A 20,704-nucleotide genomic window follows, 5' to 3' on the forward strand; every position below is an offset into this window, starting at 1 on the left:
ATGGTGACGGCAAAATCGGGATTTCATGAAAGAAAGTGCATGTACATGATTCCACTTCAGGCGATACGCATCTACAGTTGGGCCGCTCGGCAGTTAGACAAAAGGGCCACAGCACACCGAAAAGGTTCGAAAACATTCGCTAAAACTCGTGTGAAACAAAAAACAAACAACCAGTGAGAGAAAGAGAAGATAGGGCACACGCTTGAAAAAAAATGTGCCCAAAATCAATCGCAAGCGTGGGCAGACCATCGTGGAAGCAGAGTTTCCAATCAATCTCACTCAACACCGATGATTTGATATCCCATAAAAGAATAACCAACGTCAGTCAAACGAACTGGCACCATCGGGCGTTGCAGAAACAGCGTCATGTGCAAGGACTTTCGGGCGTAAAATTACGAGCGACCTACAAACGCGCTGCAAAAATGAGATTTAAGGACCTTCCCGGGAGCGCTTGTCGATTAGTTTGATCGAGGGTCGGTTGATACATTGCGGAAGAATTTCCCGAAGCTACATTGCAGCACCGTGAGGGTGAGTTGCATAAATTGAGGCGCTAAAAGCATTTCCCCTAGAGGGATTTAAAAAAAAGCATAAAAAATCATACAATTTGCAAAGAGCTCGAGCGCTAGTTTTGACTTCATCGAAAAGCCCTCTAGCATAAATGGAAATGGATGTTTTACGAGCAATTTCCCCACTCCGGGAATGCGGTATAGTTTACGCGCGGTAACTATTTCCATGTCCGCAACGTTTACATTTTACACACTACGCTGCGCGGTTCCGAATATGGGGAAGTTTTGTGATTGCGTTTGATGACCTTTCGGGTAGCCCGTGGCGTGCTTTTTGGTTGATTTTACGTTTAGTAGCCCTCTCGGTAGCTGTTGCACTAACTCGTTTTGTGGGGCATTCGAGGGTGCATAAAATGCCAACCACATCAAACTAATTTCGCGATACGTGAACGAGTTTTATGACGTTGAGAGAACTTCAGAGAGAGAGAATTTCAGAGAGTAAAAACGGAGCACTGCATTACAGTGGTCTATCAACACATATACGATGGAATGTTGTATAATTTTTTTTTTCAAATTTGGAACAATTAGGAAATAATTACTACTAAATTCGTGATTGAGCATATGTGCATGTGGTTATCGTACTTTGTGGTAACATAATTGGCATCAAAACAGCTCCAGCTGTTACGACTTTTTTGTTTTGTTTTGCAATTTACCACACTGATTGCAACCAGCAGGTTCTAGCTTTCGAAACTGGTTGGAGTCAATTTGTTCTGTGTTGATGTGTGTTTGTGAATTATACTCTTGCACATCCATTGATGGAAACAGCAGAACGCGTTTTGTCGACGGCAGCCCTCAGGCATAAATTGATATTATATTTCGTTTGTGTCACTATCAAGAAAATCGATCTCGTTTTCCCGTTTTTTCCTCTCATATTCGCACAATTTCTCTTAGAACAGTTGTGGGATAGCTGACGAAAAAGGACACTTCGGAACGCAGCGTGACCCGTTGCAGAAAAGGGGTGGACACAAAAACAAATAACAGTCCCTTGTGCCGAAGGTCCCCTTTAGGTCATCTTCTACGCAAATTCTACCAAAAGGGCGGGAAGCGATTTATCACCTTACCGCACCTTGCCTAAATGTGGGGAAAAAAACGAAAATTCAAAGAACAACCGCAAACGGCACCGTTCGCTGGGGATGGTGATTCTCAATGTCACGATGAGACGGTCCATTTTCATTGTTGTACCATTGCCACCACACGGTACGCGTATTCTGTGCTGAAATATATTCCTCCCTTGCGGTGGAATATTGTTATAAATAGCGCACCTCGTCCTCCGACCATAACGTGCCGTAACGAGATCGTTTGCGATCTGAACTGGAAGAAAGACGGTGTGGACGGGGATGAAGAAGACTTGTTATTATTATTCCCACAAACGCAAAAACACCACTAATCACACCACTAGGACGCCAGCAGCACACCATTAAAAGCTGGATGCTAGAAGCCAAAAATGTTGCCCAACACTCAAGTAAATGTTTTCTTGCCCTAGGGAAAAATTATTTTCCATCAGCCCACTGGTGTACGGAACAGCAGCGTCAAATTAACGATCATCGTAACCATTTACAGATAACACCCTAATCGTTAACACCAGCAACGAATGCATTCCGTCAGTATTATTTGTTTGTGCACCGGAAACGATTTCGCAAAATGGTTGCAACACTCAACTGGCGAGATTGCTTCAGCTGCTCCACGTGAAGGATACCGTTTGTTTTTTTTTTTTTGGCAAACACCCGTAAGAACGATCGTTTGCACGATTTTCGTGGAAAATTTATTCCCACCATAACATACCACATACACATTGGGGAAAATTATTGGAGGAGATTTGCATAATATGTTTTGAATGAGAATGGCTGGCGTGCCTTCAGGAGCTTACAGAAAGAGAAAATAATTAGCCAAACAAACACAAAGTTTAACTACGACGCCACAGGCTGCCTTCACTTTGTAGGGACCTTCATTTCACCACCACCAAAATTCGCACCGAAATGAAGCTGTTTCGAGGGCAGTTTTTAAGAGGCTTCTGCGAAGCCTGTACGCATATGCCACCATTTCTAGATGCTCGCTCGCTAAATTCTTTGAAGTGTTTTCATTCACTGCGGATTGGCACAAGGGCTCACACTGGGTTTGTAATTTGTCGATAAGAGAGAATGTTTTGCAGAGATTTAACTTCTCACACACGACTCAAGTGTGAAGAAATTTGTTTGGATCGGTGTAAACAAATCGGGCTTTTTGGCTTTTAACTTACCAGTGGCGAGGTTAATACACCCTATTCGTCGATTTGATGTTAACACTGAAACACCGTCGATTGCATATGTTTCACTTAGGAGGTGCTTTTAACACTTACAACACCCTTTAAGCACACAGCAGCAAATTCTTATGTTTCCAGACCGCACCAATAAATTTGCGAACACCGTAGAGCACTTTGAACTGACACTGCGTTGATTTTCCTTTTTTTTGTATTTCTTTCTCCACAAGAAACAATATTTGTGTAACACTTACCCATGCAGCGCACATGGCACGGGATGGGGGTTATTTATAACGAATTAATAATCTCTCCAGCCGCTAGAATCGTATGGAAAAGATTTTTTGGAAAAACAATCCACCACTGCCGGTGAGATAAGCCACAGCAGTGGTTGGCATAAAAACACTTCCACAGTTTATTCAAACGGCAAAGCCTTTCTACACGCACCGAACTAGCACACTGGGAAGCAAACACTTTCCCTCGTAAAAACCGAAAGGTAAACAGCTCGAGGAAATTAAACCCATCAATCTGGCAATCCGGAGGCTGCGGGTTCTGGTGTGCACTGGCGTTTAGTGTTCTAGCCACCAGCAGCGTGTCGGGTAACTGACGTAGATTCACTCTTTTTTTCGTAAATTCGTTTTATTAACCGTATGCGAACGTGATCGTGTGATGGAACAGCCTTATTGATCTGTGTGGGCGAACTATATACCCAGCAAACGATTCACTACTACCAGAAAGTAACGGAGATTTTCGCTTTACACTAAGCTGAAGAGAAACCAGCCCTGCTTATGAAATTGATGATTGATGGATGCACACGTCAGTTCAAACAACGGCACAGGATTTTTATGTCTTATCCGTCATCGTCACAATAAGCGTAAATCATGGTGCAAGAGATGCCACGTATAGCAAATTCACGGCCAACTGTGTGATTTTTATTTGCTCGCAATACTAGATATGCTACACTATGTACCGATCAGTTTACAGGAACAAAGACAACAAAGAAACTATCAACGGTTACATACGTACGTATTACATTAGCACTGATGAGCGGCGCCTGTTTACCTGCGAGAGGGCAATTACCTTTCGCACTGTTCCGTCGACGCGAAAGTCAATCGAAACCGTCACGTACGATCACAAAGATACTTCGTCGCACGCAGACCGTCCATTCGGCGAGCGTAGTAGATCAATCCTACACCGTCCCCGGTACGAAGGCTACTGAAAACGGCTGTCGACTGGTGCGCGCTGTTTGCTTACTTCGTTTGCGTGCGCTCTTGCGCTTCCGAAACGGACGCGAACGTGCCCAGAGCGCGCGTGCCAGGACGGGGAATGGATGCTCATCTTCAACCGTTGCACACCACAAGACGGGGGTTCTGATACCGATAGAGACGCAGTTGAGCGCAAGCTAACGCTTCAGCCGGCATCCACCCGGTCCAGAGTCTTCCGGAATGGGGTTTACAAGCGCGGGAAAACGGCGCGCATGCGCTCACCTTTCGGCGAGCACGTGCTATCGACGCGCTCGCAGCTTCGTGTGTTTGAACGTTGAATCCGTTGACAGCCGAACGCGCGCAGGCAGCACGTGCTTCTTCGGCTTTCAGGGATACTCAACCCGCTCGTAATGTAGTAGACAACTAGGGGCACCCATGAAACGACAGCACCACGAAGAATGGATAAATTCAAAGGGAAAAAATCAGTAAAACCTTCGCGAAGGCGATGGAGATAACAAATCTAGAGTGCATTCAGAGAAAATAAATTTAAAAAATGCATCGATGTCAGTTGTTCAAGGAAATGTAGAAACGTTATTATTGCAACAGCCAGACACACTGAAATCTACCTCCATGTTTCCGGTGTCTCTAGAGGGGACGCCTTCTTCGTTTCCGGAAGAAATCTGGCGCACCTACACTATTTATTGCCCATGAGTAAAGAAGGGCCGCGGCTTCCAAACAGTGTCACCGTCGTCGGTGCAATGGACAACCTATTAAAACCGATTTCCAAGAAGCGAGCCTAGATCGCGTTCCTTACTCCGTGAATCATAAGCTGGGGTACGTTTTCGAAACGACTCCCCATCAGCCTTGCTTACCAAACTCTGACACCATCCGATTCGGTAGGGTGAAATAATCAAATAGCTTTATCGAAGCGATTTCGCGCTAGCAATTATCTTATCAGTGGAGAGCCTGGTGAGAAAAAGAGTATGAGAGTATGAGTACGTTCTTTTGGAGTATATCGTTTTTTTTTCGTAGAGAAACAGCGATAACGAACAAATTAACCTGTTGGGTGCGACCGTCGGTGCAAACCCCGATACCACTTCAGTATCAAGCAGCACTTTGCGTCGGATTCGCGTGTTTCTTCGCAGCGCGGCTTCAGAAATCGGTGATGCGTTTGATTTAGGCGCTTTAGATGGTGATGCGTTTAATTTAGGCCTCGGGAGTACCAGTAAAGTGTAGTGTGCTTCAGTCGCAAGATCAGCGAAAAAATCTCAATCCTGCAGCAACCGTGCAGCCATGCTCAGGGTGTGTAGTTTTACGATAGTACTGCTCGTGGCAGCCTTGGGTGGCTTTGCTAGCGGGCAGCAGCAAGGTAGGTAAAACAGCCTCTGTGGGGCGTGTGTCATGTGATTCACTAGACAAGTGACTAATCATACAAACGGACTCTATTCGAATTATGGTGCAAGGAATCTCTTGCAAAGATCTGATAGAATGACTCAGATCGCTGATGGAGCTGATTGTCAAATGTTTGAACCTTCCTGACGTCCTGAGTATGAGCTTGCACAGGGACGATGCAAAACACACGAAACTCAACTCATACCATCTGCTCAGTCACAAGATCTAGGATTTGTCTGCGTCAGAAAAGGAATGCTAACCGTAACTTGTAATTACCGCATAGTCTTATCACGATGTTCCGTTTTACACCTTCCTGTCAGAGGGTGCGTATCTCGTGAACCGCGTTAATGCTGGGATGATTTATTTCATCCCGCCAAAAGCCACAAAAGGTTCGGTAAGTGAGTGCTCCAAAGGTTATTTTTGCGTGAATTTATTCCTCGATCTTGAAACACCTCGACGTCCATATTTAGTGCTATCTGGTAGATCCGGTATTGGACGGCAAACCCGTATAATACTATCGGATGAGCCAAAAAGCTACGGCTGTACCAACTAGCTCAAGGCAAGTCAGGTGGGCTGGAGTGCTAAAGCAAACCGTGGAGGCCAAGTTTTACGATCTCGATAAACTTCATCCATTATCTCGGTGGCAGATATCGCATAACGTGATTGCGGCGTTAAAGCTAAGGATGCTGCAAATTTGAGAGCAACATCTGTACTTCCCCTGAGGAATGTTACCCGGCGTAGGACAACATCAGTGAATCATGAGAACTTGATTGCCTCTATAAATGATATCATTAATTACAGGCAACTGTTTGCAGACACCTTTTGAGGCAATGATAAGCGTCGCTAACTAGTTAGGGTAACGTCTTAAACTCGGGGCCAAAAACGTTGATCCCTCAAGACATACCCTTTTTCGGAGCTGCCACCTTTGGTACACCCTTGTCCAAAGCATTTTCAACTTTCAGCATTATTTTGTACAGGACGATAAGCACAGAACGTTCTCGACAACGTCATTACAGCTCTGCGAGGAGCGCTGGAGCATGTTGCGTTGAGCTGGCGTCACCATACTCACCACAGCTTGGCCACGAGTAAGCTGACGGCCCTTATCGATGCCCTGCAGTGTCGATAACTTAAACAAACATTGTGTGGCTTGTACCCTCGATTGAGCATAGCGATCACTATCACAAGCTTATGCGCAATCTGGAGTGAATGAGTTGCCTAAAAATGAGAATTTCAAACGTTCGAATCGATCGCAGCAAACGTAGGCCCGTGGCGACGTGGTTTTATTGCAGCAGGCCATACAGACCATATAGCTGTCGCAAGGAAACACTGGATTCGGGGGAAGGGAATCAACAAAAAAAAAGTTCAGAAATAATTCATACAACATAGTCTCAGAGTGCACTGCGTGTGGTGCTTAAGCACGATGTCGAGAGATAAGATAGGGTGTAACCAGCGCGAATTTGGTCCCCAAATGCTGTCGTTTAGAGAAGAACGATCGTTTGTGGAGCTAATGCTAACCCTTTCTGATATCTTACACAACGCCTTTACGGCATATTTCCAGAGCGCGTGTGTGCCATCGCTCGTTACACTGCCGAATGTGAACAACTGCAGCGTGGTGCATCGGAGGTAATATGCGTTCCGGTGCAAGACAGTGTCGAGTGTGCTCAGCGCATCCGCAACAAGACGGCTGACTTTGGGGTGTTTAGCACCGAAAGTGCGCTTCTCACGGCCAGCCTCGGCTGGGAGGATCTAACCGTCATCAAGGAGCTGCGTAGTGCTGAGCGGATGCGTGAAGCCGTCGACTATCAGGTGGCCGTTGTAGTACGCAGCACCCACACTGGCGGGCTGGATGGACTGCGAGGACTACGCTACTGTCATCCGGGTTTCCATTACAGCCGCACACAGCGCTGGACCGAGCGTGTCCTTAAGCACTTCGAGCGGTTGGTTGTACCGGCCAAGTGCGACGATTTCCACACCATCACCGAGATGGAGGCGGCCGGTGTGTCGCAGTTCTTTGGTGATTCCTGCCGGCCAGGATTGTGGTCACACATTCCGAAGGATGACGCTGATTTGAGTGAGTAATCACAAAGTGTGCGGCCAAATAACGCGTTCGGCCCCCTGACCGTTCTTGTTTTTGTCTCCCTAGAGCAAAAGTACGCGAAGCTTTGCTCGATCTGCCCAAATCCGACCACATGCTCGTACGAGGACACAATCAACACGCAACAGGAAGCCCTGAAGTGTCTCGAGCGTGACGGAGACGTCGTGTACGCTTCCGTGCTCGAGATTAATCGCTACTTCGAGGACAACCGAGCGATTTCGAACGACTTTTCGTTCCTCTGTCCTGATGGTACGCTTGCGCCCGTTGGAGGGCCAGCCTGTAGCTGGATCACACAACCCTGGCCCGTAGTGTTGGCCTCCAGGGATAAGTCCGTGCAGCTGTCGGCGCGCATCGACAACTGGCAGCGTAACGCAGCGGCTGCGTGGGAGCGTGCCATCGTCGATATCCTGACACGGCACAATACGGACAGGATAATGCCAGCCACAACGATCCAATCGCCGATCTACTACTTGCGTCCACACCGACCAATGCCAATCCCGTCCGATATCTGCCAAACGACGGCTCGCTGGTGTACGACTTCCCCTGAGGAGTGGGACAAGTGTGACGTCCTTGCGAAGGCTGGCCTAACGTCCGGTGTGTATCCGCTGCTCGAGTGTAACAATCCCACGACGAACCGGATCAGCTGTCTGCGGGAAATTGCGGCAGGACGGGCCGATTTCGCTGGAATCGATTCCAATTACGGCTATCTGGCACGACAATCGAACCTGGCGGCAGCGCTGTACCAGGAAACGGAAAAGGATAAATACTCCTCGGTGGTGGTGCTGGTGCACGAGGGTCGTGGACACGATCGGTTCGAGAAGCTGCGAAACTCCAAGGCATGCTTCCCTGAGTTTGGCGGCATCGGTAAGTAGCTCTGTCGTTCATTATGGGATTTTTTCTTCTACCTACACTGCTCCTTAATTTGGGTACAACCAACAGCCTCGATTGCGTTCGTGAACATCGGCCGATCACGCGGTATCTTCGATCGAAACGAGTGCAACTATGGGCGTTTGATGAGCGACTTCTTCTCGGAATCGTGTGCACCAGGATCGCGAGATGACATGCACGATCCGACTGGTGAGAACGCTGAGAACTTGTGCGCCCTCTGCCAGTACGGTGATAAACCTACGGCTCGCGGATCGAACAACTACGAAACGCCGGCCGAAGATGGGGCTTCTGAGATGGACGATACTACTGAGGAACCACCAGTAGAAGGTATCGATCCTGCTCTCCGACAAACGGACAACGTCGACGCAACCGTTGACAGGAATCTGCTGTGTGCGGCATCCGACACAAACCGGTACTATGGTACACGTGGCGCTTTGCGGTGTCTGCAGGAAGCCGGTGATGTGGCCATCATTGAAGCTCAAAATCTGGCAGACCATGCCCAATTTTTGGCGGTAAATGAGAGCAATTACCGCGTGTTGTGCCGGAACGGGTCACTTGCCGCTTATCCAGGTTTCACCGTCGATGAGGACTGCTACCTGACGACGATCGTCGATGGGGAGATTGTGGTCCGGCGCCAGTGGGAAAAGACAGATAACATTGTGCACGCGCTCAGCTCACTCGATGCGTACCTTCAGAACGATCCGGACTTCCGGATGTACAACATTTTCTCGGGCCATCGGAATCTGCTGTTCGAGGACTCCGCTCTTGGGCTCGTGTCGCCGCAGCATACCGAGCTCGGTGCCTCGGTGAAGAACTACATCCGGTTGTTTGAAAACATCGAGGACTGCCAGAATGCTGCCCCGTCGACGACGATCGCGCCGGGTGGAACCGGTGGGCGGGCGGCCATCCTTACGGTTAACTTTTTGCTCACACTGCTGGTTGCAGGCATCATCGCGTGGAGACTGTAACGGTCCCGTGTGTTGAGGTAGTATAGTGCACCGGCACATCCGAATTTAATTTGTGCAGCAAGCAACTAAAACTGGATGAACAATAAAGATAAAATTTAAACGTATCTGTGTTCGGAAACGAAACAAAAAAATCACCATCGAACAGAACCATTCAAATACGATAGAAAAATAGAACGGTCCGACGTTTTCGATTTATTTCGACGTTTAACAGATTACGAGATAAGGGAATGGAAAGTCACGGATCCAGTGTAACATTTGCTCAAATTAAATAAATTCAACTGGTTCGACAGCTTCAAACAAACGTCTCAAATTCGAGAAAATGTTTCGTGTACTAAACGTTGAGCGTAGCATAGTTTAAAGAAGAAAAAAAAAAACAAAAATAATATAATACGTGTTAATTAGAGGCTAGGCTTGTTCAGTCGATTTTGATTCCTCGCCGAAGCAGCCCAAAAGCCATTTAGAACTTATTCTTTACAGCGCCCTTCAGTAATATATAAATTCCACAATGTTCTAACTAATTGACGCGTCCGATTGCATGCCTGCCTGTTCTGTCTCCCTCTTTCACGCCCCCAATATGCGATAGACCGTCATTAACACGTTCCACAGCTCGTTCTGATCATTACCCCCCGGGGTCATCGAATGCAGCTTCACCTGGCCAGCAATGAGCCGTACCAGAGGGCTACTTTTGATGGCCGTTTTGCCACGATGATTGTTGGCAATCATCTTCCACATCGTCACGGCTGCAATCAGAATCTCTCGTCCGCAGGACGTCCGTTGGAGCGAGTTTTGCAGCATGAACATGTAGTCGGAGGATGCGAGCAAAGCCGGCCTATTCGCTAACACGAATGTGAGGTTCCGGATGATACCCAGGGCGAGAAGCCGCAAATCAATATCGGATTTGCGAACCAACGCTCCTAGAACCGTAAGATGTCTGCGGGAAGAAAGTGAAAGCACAAGAATTAACATGCCCAACGAGGACGCGAAGAAGTCGGAACTTACCGCACTTCACTGACATCGATATAGCGCGTGTAGATCTCCCAGAACTCGAGCCACACCTGTGTCACCTCGAGCCAGGGTTTCTGCAGCTTCGTCACGCTCGGGTGCAACTTGCTGATGTTGTCAAATACGTTCAGTTTCCCGATCAGGCTGCGGCCTTCGTGACAGCAGCAACAGTTCCGCAACACTCGCAGTGATAATTTCAAAAGCTGCAGATCACACCGGGGACCCTTCACTTTCGCTGTTTCGGTCGTTGCCGTCACGATCAGCAGCTTCATGATGCTGTGCGGGTGGTTCGGGAAGGTGGCCGCCATTGCCTTGCACACGATAATGTGACACTCGGTAAGGAACGCCAGTACCTGTAAAAATTCTATCTGAAGCGCTTGGTGACTGCAGAGGAAGGGCCAGTACTGTAACAAGATCCGACACAGTTCGTCAATCTGCTCCTTGTGCAGCAACAGTGCCTCACCGGGCACGCTGAACCATGCGCATAACAAGATGGAGACCTCCTTCAGTTCTCCCACAATGCCTTGCTTCTTGCTCTCGGCGTTTATTCGTGGCAAATGCGACGAGTTTGGGAAACATTCGTAGATCGTGTTTAACCACTCAAACACGATGCCCAACAGATTTCCCATCAGTGCCATTCGGCAAGCTTGCGCCGAAAAGTGCAACATGTTCTGCATGGCCCGGTATAACAAACGTCGGTGCATGTTACCCTGTACATGGCCGGACTCCAGCTGATCGCGAGTGCAACTTAACTGGTACTGCTCCATAAGTGCCTTGAATATGAGCGCCGATCCGCTTCGAAGTGTCGAGCTCACGTCGTTAGTCCGCGCGGCTTTGACCAGCTTGCTATACATTTCCGCCGCTGCCGACAACGGTCGGTTCGGGTTGGTGTTTTCCGTGTCTTGTTCCTCTTCCGAGTCGTCCTCGTCGAGGAAAATGTTTGCCGACTTCGACGGTTCATGCTCATTCGCAAACATGTCCAAGGTGTCGAGCTGGGCAAGGAATGGCGGTAGTTCGGCGGTGGGCGAGGTACTCGTGTCCGACGTATGCACCATCATGGAGAGAAAATTGTAGCAAATCATTCTGAAATCTGGAAGAATAAACGTTTCTTAGTGTGTGTTGAGCGTGATAACTAAAAGCTGCGATTCAATCTTTTACCACTGGATTTTGAAGAAATGCCTTGTTCGATCATCTGCGCGATAGGCTTCACGTCCTGGTGGTTAAACTCTAGATGGATTTGTAGTTTTCCCCCAGACGTTGCCAACAACGCACACAACAGACGCATGATGCTGAAAAGCGTTTGCTGCATAGCCGGTTGCGCGAGTTTTCCGTATAGCCACGGGTTCAGCACATAGACAATGCTCTCGATGAACGGCTGATGTCCTGCCAGCAGATCGCACACGGGCTGGCGGTTTGGTTCGTCCATGCAGCGTAGCAGCAGTGCGCATACTTCCGTCACCATCAGACACACGGCACGGTTCGGTAGGACCGCTTGCAGTTCAACGCACTCGAGCAATCCTTGGATGCAACCTTTCTCTCCGAGCAGCTGGCCGAAGCCGGCCGGATCCAGATCGAGCAGACAACGGTACAACACCGCATACGCCTTTACCAGATCGGCCGATACGATGATAGTTGTCCATCCCTTGTCTTCGTCTAACACAAACTCCATGCAGGTGTAGTGCTTAAGTGAGCCAACCGATTGTTCGAAGAAGCGCTGTTTCGCCAGCAGCTCCATCACTACATCCAAGGACTCTCTGCCACTGGTAGTGCCCGAAGAAACCGCTCGTAACTCCGCTGCCTTGTCCAACGGGACCACGGATCGGTGCAGGGGTCCGATTTTATCGGTGCGATGCGAAAGCAACCCCACTAGCAATCCTACGGCAGACTCCTTCACTAGGCACGCCTCCCGGATATCGAGAATCGTGCTGATGCAGCTGGCGTGCACGCCACCGGGCAGATAGGAGCACTCTTTCACGATGGCAGCCGCGCCGGCAAGCGTGCGAGCAATCTTTGCAAGGATATTCCAAGCGTACGAGCGCACCATCGTGCTACTGTTGCCGCACTGCGTGGAGATTGTCTTCAGATGCTTCGCAGTCCACTCGAAGCGTGCCATTTCAGGCGCAGAGCGTTCCATCAAATGCATGATTGCCATCAGGCAGAACCGCACGATTGCCGAGCCAATGAAACTCGACGAGCCTACATTTCGAATACAGAGCAGCAGCTTCGGGACGACTTCCACAACATTTACGCAAACGACGTCGATCCGTACGGAGTAGCATTCGATCACCTCCACCAAGGAGATGATGCGTGGAATGTCGCATTTTTTCACCATAACGGTGAGCTGATTCATCGCCGTGCTAAACACTTGCACATCCCACGGCATTGTCACAGAATTCGATTTTTTGCTCTCCGATGCATCGCGTTTTGTGCCCGTCTTCGATGGTTCGCCCTTCTTTTGGTCACCGTCCAGCGCCTCGCGATCCATGACATGTCGCAGGCTCCACAAAAGTGTTGCATTTTTTGCGTACAACTGTTCCATGCAATCTTCAGCACGCAGCAGCCTGAGAAACAGATTCGTCTCGTTCGCAAGCACCTCGTGCAACCACTGGCGAACCATAAGAAAGTCAAGGTGCAACATAATACCTATAATGTTTAACACCTCTGTCAGCATCTCCTGATCGGCTGTCGTAACGGGCGGCGTGTGGATGTACCGTTTCAGCATGCTTATGATGATATCCTGCTGGCAGAAGGTGTTCTTGATGGGAAAGATCAGGTTCGCTTCCAACGTTCCTAGTCCGTTGAAGACGTCCGCGTGCGCCTTGGCGGACGATAATCGGCGAATGCTTTTCCGGAAGATGGAAGGGAAATCGATCACCTTAAGCCAGCGTACGTCGCGCTTCCGCAGACGAAGCTGGGTGCAAAAGCCCATTGCCGTCCTGTTTCCTTTGTACTCAATCTGAGCATCATCATCGTCGTGGAATTGGCCAGCTGCAAGGGTTCGCTGCTTGCTGTTGTACATTTTCAGCACTTTGTCGACACCCTGAAACCAGAGGTCTGCAAACGTGAACCGTGCGTAACGATGCACGAGCTCCGTCACAAACGCTCGACCGCTGCAGGAAACCGAAGCTGTCGTTACGGCATCTCCATTCACCATTCGTTTATCGTTTATGCATAGTATGCTTTCGCCCAGGGGTCCCGAAACATGCTCTCCGGTTATCATTTGCTGCAACATCGTCTCGAATGAGCTAAGCTCGCGGAATGGACTGGTGTGCCAGTGAAATTTAGACACAAACGGAACCTTATACGATGCCCTCTCACACATCACCGGCAAAAATACGTTTGATCCGTTGCCGGTGGAACACTCGGCAAACAAAAGCAAATACAACAAGGCGCAACATTCCATCCGAAAAACTGGCATATGATGGTGTGCCAGCAGGGCTCGCACTAACCACTGATAGGCGTGTGAGTTTCCGCCGAGATAACGACGGAACGTCGTGATACTGAAACACAACTTTGTGAGAATTCCCACGGCTGGAATAGCGGCATCTGGATAATCCAGGTGTGTGTTGGCAAGCAACGAGTTGGAGAGAGCCTGCAGCACTAGCACCCAGCCGGATTCATTATGTATCAGTTCGCACAACAGCGGATCCTCCGCCATAACGTTCAGCTGCGTCAGTGCGCTACGGCGCATACCAGGATCACCACCTTCGTCCTCGAGCACATCGAGCAGAGGCTTCACCGAGCTCACCTCATACACGTTGGTTGACTGTTGCCGCTCGATGTTAAAGGGAAACGAAAGCAGACAGATCCCGTTCGGGATGGTGTCGCCGATATGTTCGATTCGAGGTATAAACTCCTCGCTTTGCTCGACGGAACTGATCAAGAAAAGAACCCGCGTGAGTGCCTCTTCTCGTATGGCGCTTTCGTCGTGAAACAGAAACCGCAGGTTGCCCTGCAACACGTCCAGCCAAGGGAACCCAAAATCGGGATGGAACATCGCGAGAACAGCCTTGCGGAGTTTCGTCTGCTCTTGCCCTACCGCCACCGTTTGCAAAAGCGGCGCAACTGGCAGCAGCAGCTCCCGCACATCCATCCATTTCTCATGAAGGAAGGCTTTCGAGTTGCACAAGAACAACAGCATCGTTTCAGCGCACTGACGAATCTGTGAAAAGTACCAGAATGACTATAATGAGCAGCCGGCGGCCAAACCAAAAGAAATTTCTTACCTTCATGTTCGAGCTGGTATATCCATAACAAGTGACTTCTGTTAGAATTTGCAGTGATAGCGGCATGCCCATGGCTCGTAATTTCGGAGAACCTTGAGAGAACAAGCTGCGCCGTGTGAGAATAGGTGCTTCATCCAGCTGACCAATGAAATCTTTCATCATGTTTGAGCACGATTCGTATACCTGGCTGCAAAGACAAATGTGAGCATGTATTTTACATATGACCAGAAAAACAAATCAAAACTGCAATCTATACCATCGTATTTCTTCGTCAGCATGTGCCAGCAAACGAACGGTAATCGATTCAATAGTATCCCATAATGGTCCATCTTCCGTCACAGAACCAGCGCACCTGATAGCACCAAAGCATTATAGTAAACGAGAAAGTAATTAACCATTAGATCTCATTTCCACAGCAGCAGCGATCGTTTAAGAAGCATACTTTGCGACACATTTCAAAATGACGCGCACCAGATCCAGTGAACGATGGAAAATTAGCGTACTAATTGCTTCCGATCCCAGCATGAGCAGATGTTCGTCGGATAAATTCGAATGACTGGCACTGTCCCGCAGCAGGAGGACTGCTTGGAACAGCTTTTCTTTTAACGTAATCAGCCAGGCCAGTAGCGGTTCGTTCTCTTTGCCGGCGTACGTACACAAATTATCATACATTTCCGGGCAGGCGACCTTCAACGGAAAATCCAACAATGCTAGCTGACACTCATGCCGCCAGGTGTCGTCCGCTTCTTCCAACGCCTTGCGATGTGCGGTCGAGTTGAGCGTTGCGAAGTCAGACGCATTGTATAGCGCTGTAGCGCCAAACTGTTCGTTGGAAATCCCGCGATCCACATCCGGATCAGGTGGGCTGTTGTCGGGATCTTTCTGCCAAAGGCGTACGAAATCCAGCATGATCTGCAGCGTTATGCGGTATCGCGTGCGAGCGACTGCCCGTTTTGTATCAGTTTCCCATTCCTGCCGGTAGTGCTTTACTAAATAGCCGAGTTCGGTGCACAATTCAGCGAATCGCGGAGCAGGGATTTTTTGCTGCTCTGAAAAGTGCTCCGACATTAGGAATGTCGTGGTTTGATTGAGCACGATAAGAATCATATTGGTCGAGAGTTTGTCTACGTCACATGAGAGCTCCTTCAGTTGCTCGATTCCAATCTGAAACATTTCCGAAACGAACGCACCTATCGATACTTGCGTCCGGGTACGCTCGCCGCTCTCCGGTATGTACGTTACGGTAAGCATCCGCTGTCGCATACGCTTTCGAAGCGAATCTATTATAGACAGCAGCATTCCGAATCCTTTGCGAATGCTTAGGCGTCGTTTTTGGATGAGATGCAACAGTGATAGGCCAACGTAGGGCGGTTGTAGCAGAAACTCTGGTGGGAAATCTTTGATGTACGGCATCACGAAATTAAGGGCACGTTGGAAATTCTCGTCGTTTGTATCGTCTAACAACGAACTGTTGAACCGCTCTAGAACGGCAACTACACTGAAGTCCGGAGTTTCCCAACAGCTAGTGAAGAATCCGGAATCGTCTTTCCAACGCGACGCAAACGAATCCACAATTCCGGTCCCTCGACTACATCCCGGAAGCCCGGAGGGATCCATCGTATCCAACTTCATGCTAGTTATACTGCTGACGACGCTCTCGATATCAAGACTGCTCGAACTGGAAGCTCGCCGCAAAGGAGTCGATTTGAAGCTATCAACCTGACGGATCAGGCTTCTAACCAGCAGGTCGTGATCCGCGTTCGTCCCGATCAGGTATCGAATTTTATTCAATTCCTTTATGATCCGGTCAGGGGTATAGAATTTCACAATTTCCGTGCCATATTTGCTCTGAAGGACGATTGAAACGAAAAATGTTTGATAATGTTGCAGATCGATCAATTACCTTCAAAAACGCTATGGCTTACCTCCAAGAGCAACGACATCAGTTCCAGCACTGTCTCTTCTTCGCAGATCGGTGCATGACCGAACCAGCGAATCAAATTCTTGAACAGAGATGCTGCGTTGATGTTGAGATCCACGTTTTCCCACAAGGCACGCTTTAGCGTGTTTTCGATGTCGTGAAGGGACCGAACGCGTATTTCCTGTAGGGTATGCACTGAAAAAACAAATAATGCGTTCTCATCAAAACACGCGTCTTTGAGGCGGACCTCCCAATACGTAGCGCGCTCGTAAGCGTCTTCCCTGGTTTACTTACGTAGTTTATCCAGCGTAGGTGGGTTTATTGTAGCGGCCATCGCGAAATCGAATGGTACGATTATCTACGATACACGCGATGGTTTGAATATATCACTTTGCAAATCCACGATCGCGCCTCTTTTCTCGAAAACGAGGTAATGTGTAGTGAAACAAAACTGGCGGTTATTCTTCACCCGGCAATATTTTGACAGATGGTTTGACAAAACATTGACATTTGGTTTACGAGATTTCTTGTAGTGAAGTTTAACTTTTATGGATCAGTCGTCTTATAGTTAGATTTTATCAGAACAAAATTAATTGTTTCATTTTTTAGTGCGTGTCTGCTTTCAGGATGCTGCTAAGACAGTTAATTACGTTGCCCCTACAAAGTTACCGCCATATCAGCTATGTTCAAGGTCAATCGCCAGCTCCTAAAGTGCGCGAATATTTCTACTACATCGATCACGAAGGAATGGTAATGCTACGTTTTAATGTACACCTAATTTTCCACACAGCTGATAACCTGATAACCCCGACTCTGTAGCTATTTCTAGACGATGCGAGGATAAAAAACTTCACCTCATGCTTTAAGGAAAAGCAATTTTTACAGTTCTTTTTCAAACGCCTCAAATTGAACGATACCGATCGTTACCGAGAAGAATTTCCGTTTTTATCTATATGTGGTCGCGAGAGAAATTTCATCAGATGCGACGATCTTCCGATCGTTTTTACACACATATTCCAGGAGAGTACGTATCATCACCAAAGGAATTTGTTAAAAAAGCAGTCATACAATTTATGGTCGTTTCAGATAGTTCAGATTTGATATCTTACGCACATGCGGGAGATAAAATGAGTGTTCCTTGGCAACCGGAGCGCATTTGTATGTTTCCGGACAGTGGCAGAGTGTACCATCCAGCTCCCGAGCGGTACGGTGCAATTGGATTGGTAAGATCAAAATTAGCTATCGAATTGAGTTCCTTTTTCACGTTTGAAAATGGAGAGGATCAGCCACCTACTCGTTTTCGATGGAAGGATGAAGATTACGATCTCGATCAACACTGGTGGAAGGAGACCTATATAGGAAGGAGGACGAAAGAGTATTCTTAAATATCAAGTAAACACCATAGAATAGAGTGTTATAAACCATGTGATAAAGTAGTTACTATAAGATTGGACAAATAAATAGTGAAGTCCATTTCTACTACTTTTCATCTGGTTTTATTCCGGATTGTTCAACGTAGGTATTGTAATCCACCACCGATTGATGCACCGATAAAGGAGCCTGTAGCAAACCAGACTTATTAGAACCTTCGTTACTACCATCCTTTGGTTGTACGCTATTCTCGTGTGGTTTAACTTTGGTAGATCCCGAATACGGGGCAAATTGATTAAGCGATTGTTGTATCTTTTCTGCCAGCGCCATTTTTTTACGTGCTTCCTGCTTTCGCAGTTTCATTTTTTCTCGCTTTAATAATTTCCCCGCGCTCGATTTTTTAGCTGGTTTACCCCCATCTACATTTGGGACACCTTTTTTCTTGGAAGGTTTTGGTGGGGGAGCTTTAGGTTTGGGCTGGCGCGAATTCAACTTTCTCACGCTCGTCCAATGTGGAAAGCTGCACGGTAAAAGTGTGTTCTGGCGATGCAGGTACGTGATAGCGTACTTATCGATCGGTATCCAATCGTACTGCTCCAACGGCGGGCAACTGTACTCGGTACGAAGCAACAGTTCGCTCCAATTTATGGTGACTGCACCGAGTTCTGCTTGGTTTGCCTTTTCCTTTTCTAGGATTTTTGAATAAACCGACAGGCTTTGGGCACTTTTCCCATCACGCTGCAGTAAATAATCTCCGGGGGGGAAATTTTGTAATAACTTCAGCATCTTCCACACATTTCCAATCAAACTGCGCGGTTGAACGCCGTACAGTCGATTCAGCTCTTCTTCTATATCACGCAACTCTAGGTAGTGGTGCGAAATAATGATAGACGTTGTAGCATTCACTCGTAATCTCATGGTTTTTGAATTAGGACGTAACAGTTGGCGACACCACTCATGCAGTAACTCCGCTAGCGTCATCTGTTCAGCACCAAATTCCGGCTGGTACTCGAGCTTCACGGAGATGTTCATAAAGACACGCATCTTGCGGAACGATTCATAGCAATCTTGCCGAAAACTAATGAGCAGATGGTGAGTCTCGCTATCTTCTTCTAAAGTCCACGGTTGATAAAACCTGTTCTCTCGAGTTTCATGTCCAGACGGAGCCCTTCTCAGTTCAACTTTTTTCATGTATTCATCGAAAGTTAGAGGGTCAAACGAGGCAATGCCATTGCATTTTGACGCTTCCTGGCTTTTTTGTTCTGTGGTTGTTTTTGAAGACCCCTCAGTGGTAGACTGTGGTTTAATAAAACTCATAAAACTTTTTACTAATAATTTGTGCGCCTGCAACTTTCTAACATGTGTAGACATTCTGCAAGCTGGATGACGGCTATCTACGAGTAAAACGTTGCGATCGTTGAGGGTCTTTACTTGAAACGGTACCGTCCACTGTTCCTGTTCATTTCGGGCATTATTAATAAGCCACGCAAGTACACCGGCTGACAAAACGATTGAGATTTGCGGCATCTTGTACAGAATCGAAAAGATATCCGACATTTTGTCAGCATACCGGCGCCGCGCAGCTCGCCATTCCACCATGAAGCCATCTAAAACACGTGCGTTCCTCTTCAACGAGACACACCGTAGAATGTTTTCGGTGAAAAGATTTCGTACCACACCTGTTTCTTGAGCATCTTGTCCCATCGGTTTAAAGATCACATTCGATTGGCAAGGATTGTTATTTCCACCAAATGGGACGGCAGTCATCAAAATATACTTTCCACCTCGCTCACGCTCGAGGGCCAAACGTTCTGAAACCTTTTCTTGCCATATTGCTACCACGAGTGCGTTCATGTCTGGATCAATCGTCTGCACCCGACGCAAGAGGTTGGTATTGAAGAAATTTCGCACAAAGCTATCGAATAGTTCCTTCTCTGGGGCGAGTTTTTCCATAAGCTTTTGATATTGCTGATATCTCTGAGCATCCTCTGGATTAGTGAAGGGAAGCCTCATGTTTATCCGATTGAGAACCGTGAGGCAATGCTGATGCTCTTTGCGCTTTAACACAGACCCAGAGGGAAACCTGTCGAATAACTGCAGCGTATTTATACACTTCAATTCGAGCTGTTCCACTTTTTGCCCTGTACGAGGATCGATAGGCATTTCAACCGGGAGAGTTATATCGGCGGGATCTCCAGTTCGCGAATTCATTTCGTCAATTTGATGAATCGGGTCGATTTCATTGATGTGAAGGTTAAAAATATCATCTTGGAAATCTGCGAAATCGATGGACGCCTGTTCTAGAAGTTTCCCTTCAGATCGGGGATTGTGTTTCGACCTGCAACGGATAATAACCGAGTGAATATCTCAATATTTATTAAAAAATTCCAATCTCACCATAGAAGCTTTTTGTATTCTTCCATGCTTGCCGGTTTGTTTGTTACGTTTTGCCAGCTGGGGTAGGACGTAGTACGGGTTGGCTCATGTATGTTTCTAATATTTTTTCTTTTAAAATGATTTTGATATTTTCATGCTTTGTATGCATTGTAAGAAGAAATCCTGCACTTTCATTCATCATATTGATTTATGACTTGTTGCAGTCATTGAATGCATTAAATGAAAAGAGCTAACCTGCATTATTCGTACTGACGCACAATTCCAAAGGGAGTTGTTTACCATCATTTCATCCTGATGGTTTCCGAAGGGATTTTTGTTTTGATGGCATATTACTGTCAACAGCGCGAGTTGTTGTGTACGTTTCATAAAAAAAACGCAGAAAAGGATCCTAATTTCATTACGCATGCAACAACGAAATAGTAGTGTGTGGTAATAAAATAATG

General features: G+C 47.5%; 4 protein-coding genes across 4 annotated transcripts; 2 read left to right on the forward strand and 2 right to left on the reverse strand.

Moving 5' to 3' along the window:
- Nucleotides 1–5,263: 5,263 nt before the first annotated feature.
- Nucleotides 5,264–9,620, forward strand: LOC128730378 (transferrin-like). Its single transcript, XM_053823422.1, has 4 exons — nt 5,264–5,370; nt 6,952–7,464; nt 7,537–8,352; nt 8,428–9,620. The coding sequence occupies exons 1-4, from the start codon at nt 5,295–5,297 to the stop codon at nt 9,342–9,344; spliced, it is 2,322 nt and encodes a 773-aa protein (XP_053679397.1). The 5' UTR covers nt 5,264–5,294; the 3' UTR covers nt 9,345–9,620.
- Nucleotides 9,621–9,905: 285 nt separating this feature from the next.
- On the reverse strand, nt 9,906–16,827 carry LOC128720842 (uncharacterized). Its single transcript, XM_053814542.1, has 8 exons — nt 16,788–16,827; nt 16,498–16,688; nt 15,015–16,420; nt 14,829–14,924; nt 14,573–14,759; nt 11,505–14,508; nt 10,344–11,436; nt 9,906–10,275 (listed from the first exon to the last, which is right to left on the reverse strand). Exons 1-8 carry the CDS (start codon nt 16,825–16,827, stop codon nt 9,906–9,908), a joined length of 6,387 nt encoding a protein of 2,128 aa, XP_053670517.1.
- A 293-nt stretch (nt 16,828–17,120) lies between these two features.
- On the forward strand, nt 17,121–17,941 carry LOC128732057 (UPF0598 protein CG30010). The gene is made up of 3 exons (XM_053825219.1): nt 17,121–17,243; nt 17,313–17,517; nt 17,580–17,941. The coding sequence occupies exons 1-3, from the start codon at nt 17,121–17,123 to the stop codon at nt 17,876–17,878; spliced, it is 627 nt and encodes a 208-aa protein (XP_053681194.1). The 3' UTR covers nt 17,879–17,941.
- A 31-nt stretch (nt 17,942–17,972) lies between these two features.
- On the reverse strand, nt 17,973–20,287 carry LOC128730112 (uncharacterized). Its single transcript, XM_053823147.1, has 2 exons — nt 20,262–20,287; nt 17,973–20,202 (listed from the first exon to the last, which is right to left on the reverse strand). The coding sequence occupies exons 1-2, from the start codon at nt 20,285–20,287 to the stop codon at nt 17,973–17,975; spliced, it is 2,256 nt and encodes a 751-aa protein (XP_053679122.1).
- Nucleotides 20,288–20,704: the final 417 nt, after the last annotated feature.

The sequence above is a fragment of the Anopheles nili genome, chromosome 2, assembly GCF_943737925.1.
Source record: "Anopheles nili chromosome 2, idAnoNiliSN_F5_01, whole genome shotgun sequence".
Lineage (NCBI taxonomy): Eukaryota > Metazoa > Arthropoda > Insecta > Diptera > Culicidae > Anopheles > Anopheles nili.

Excerpts from the sequence above, each read along its gene's own strand:
- LOC128730378 (XM_053823422.1), top strand. The coding sequence starts at position 5,295 with ATGCTCAGGGTGTGTAGTTTTACGATAGTACTGCTCGTGGCAGCCTTG. Across the intron at positions 7,465-7,536 it reads GAAGGATGACGCTGATTTGA|AGCAAAAGTACGCGAAGCTT; the intron begins GTGAGTAATCAC and ends TTGTCTCCCTAG. Across the intron at positions 8,353-8,427 it reads CCCTGAGTTTGGCGGCATCG|CCTCGATTGCGTTCGTGAAC; the intron begins GTAAGTAGCTCT and ends TACAACCAACAG.
- LOC128720842 (XM_053814542.1), bottom strand. The coding sequence starts at position 16,827 with ATGGCCGCTACAATAAACCCACCTACGCTGGATAAACTAC. Across the intron at positions 16,689-16,787 it reads ACCTACGCTGGATAAACTAC|TGCATACCCTACAGGAAATA; the intron begins GTAAGTAAACCA and ends TTGTTTTTTCAG. Across the intron at positions 14,760-14,828 it reads GCTGACGAAGAAATACGATG|CCAGGTATACGAATCGTGCT; the intron begins GTATAGATTGCA and ends TTGTCTTTGCAG.
- LOC128732057 (XM_053825219.1), top strand. The coding sequence starts at position 17,121 with ATGCTGCTAAGACAGTTAATTACGTTGCCCCTACAAAGTTACCGCCAT. Across the intron at positions 17,244-17,312 it reads ACATCGATCACGAAGGAATG|CTATTTCTAGACGATGCGAG; the intron begins GTAATGCTACGT and ends CCGACTCTGTAG. Across the intron at positions 17,518-17,579 it reads TACACACATATTCCAGGAGA|ATAGTTCAGATTTGATATCT; the intron begins GTACGTATCATC and ends TGGTCGTTTCAG.
- LOC128730112 (XM_053823147.1), bottom strand. The coding sequence starts at position 20,287 with ATGGAAGAATACAAAAAGCTTCTATG. Across the intron at positions 20,203-20,261 it reads GAATACAAAAAGCTTCTATG|GTCGAAACACAATCCCCGAT; the intron begins GTGAGATTGGAA and ends TATCCGTTGCAG.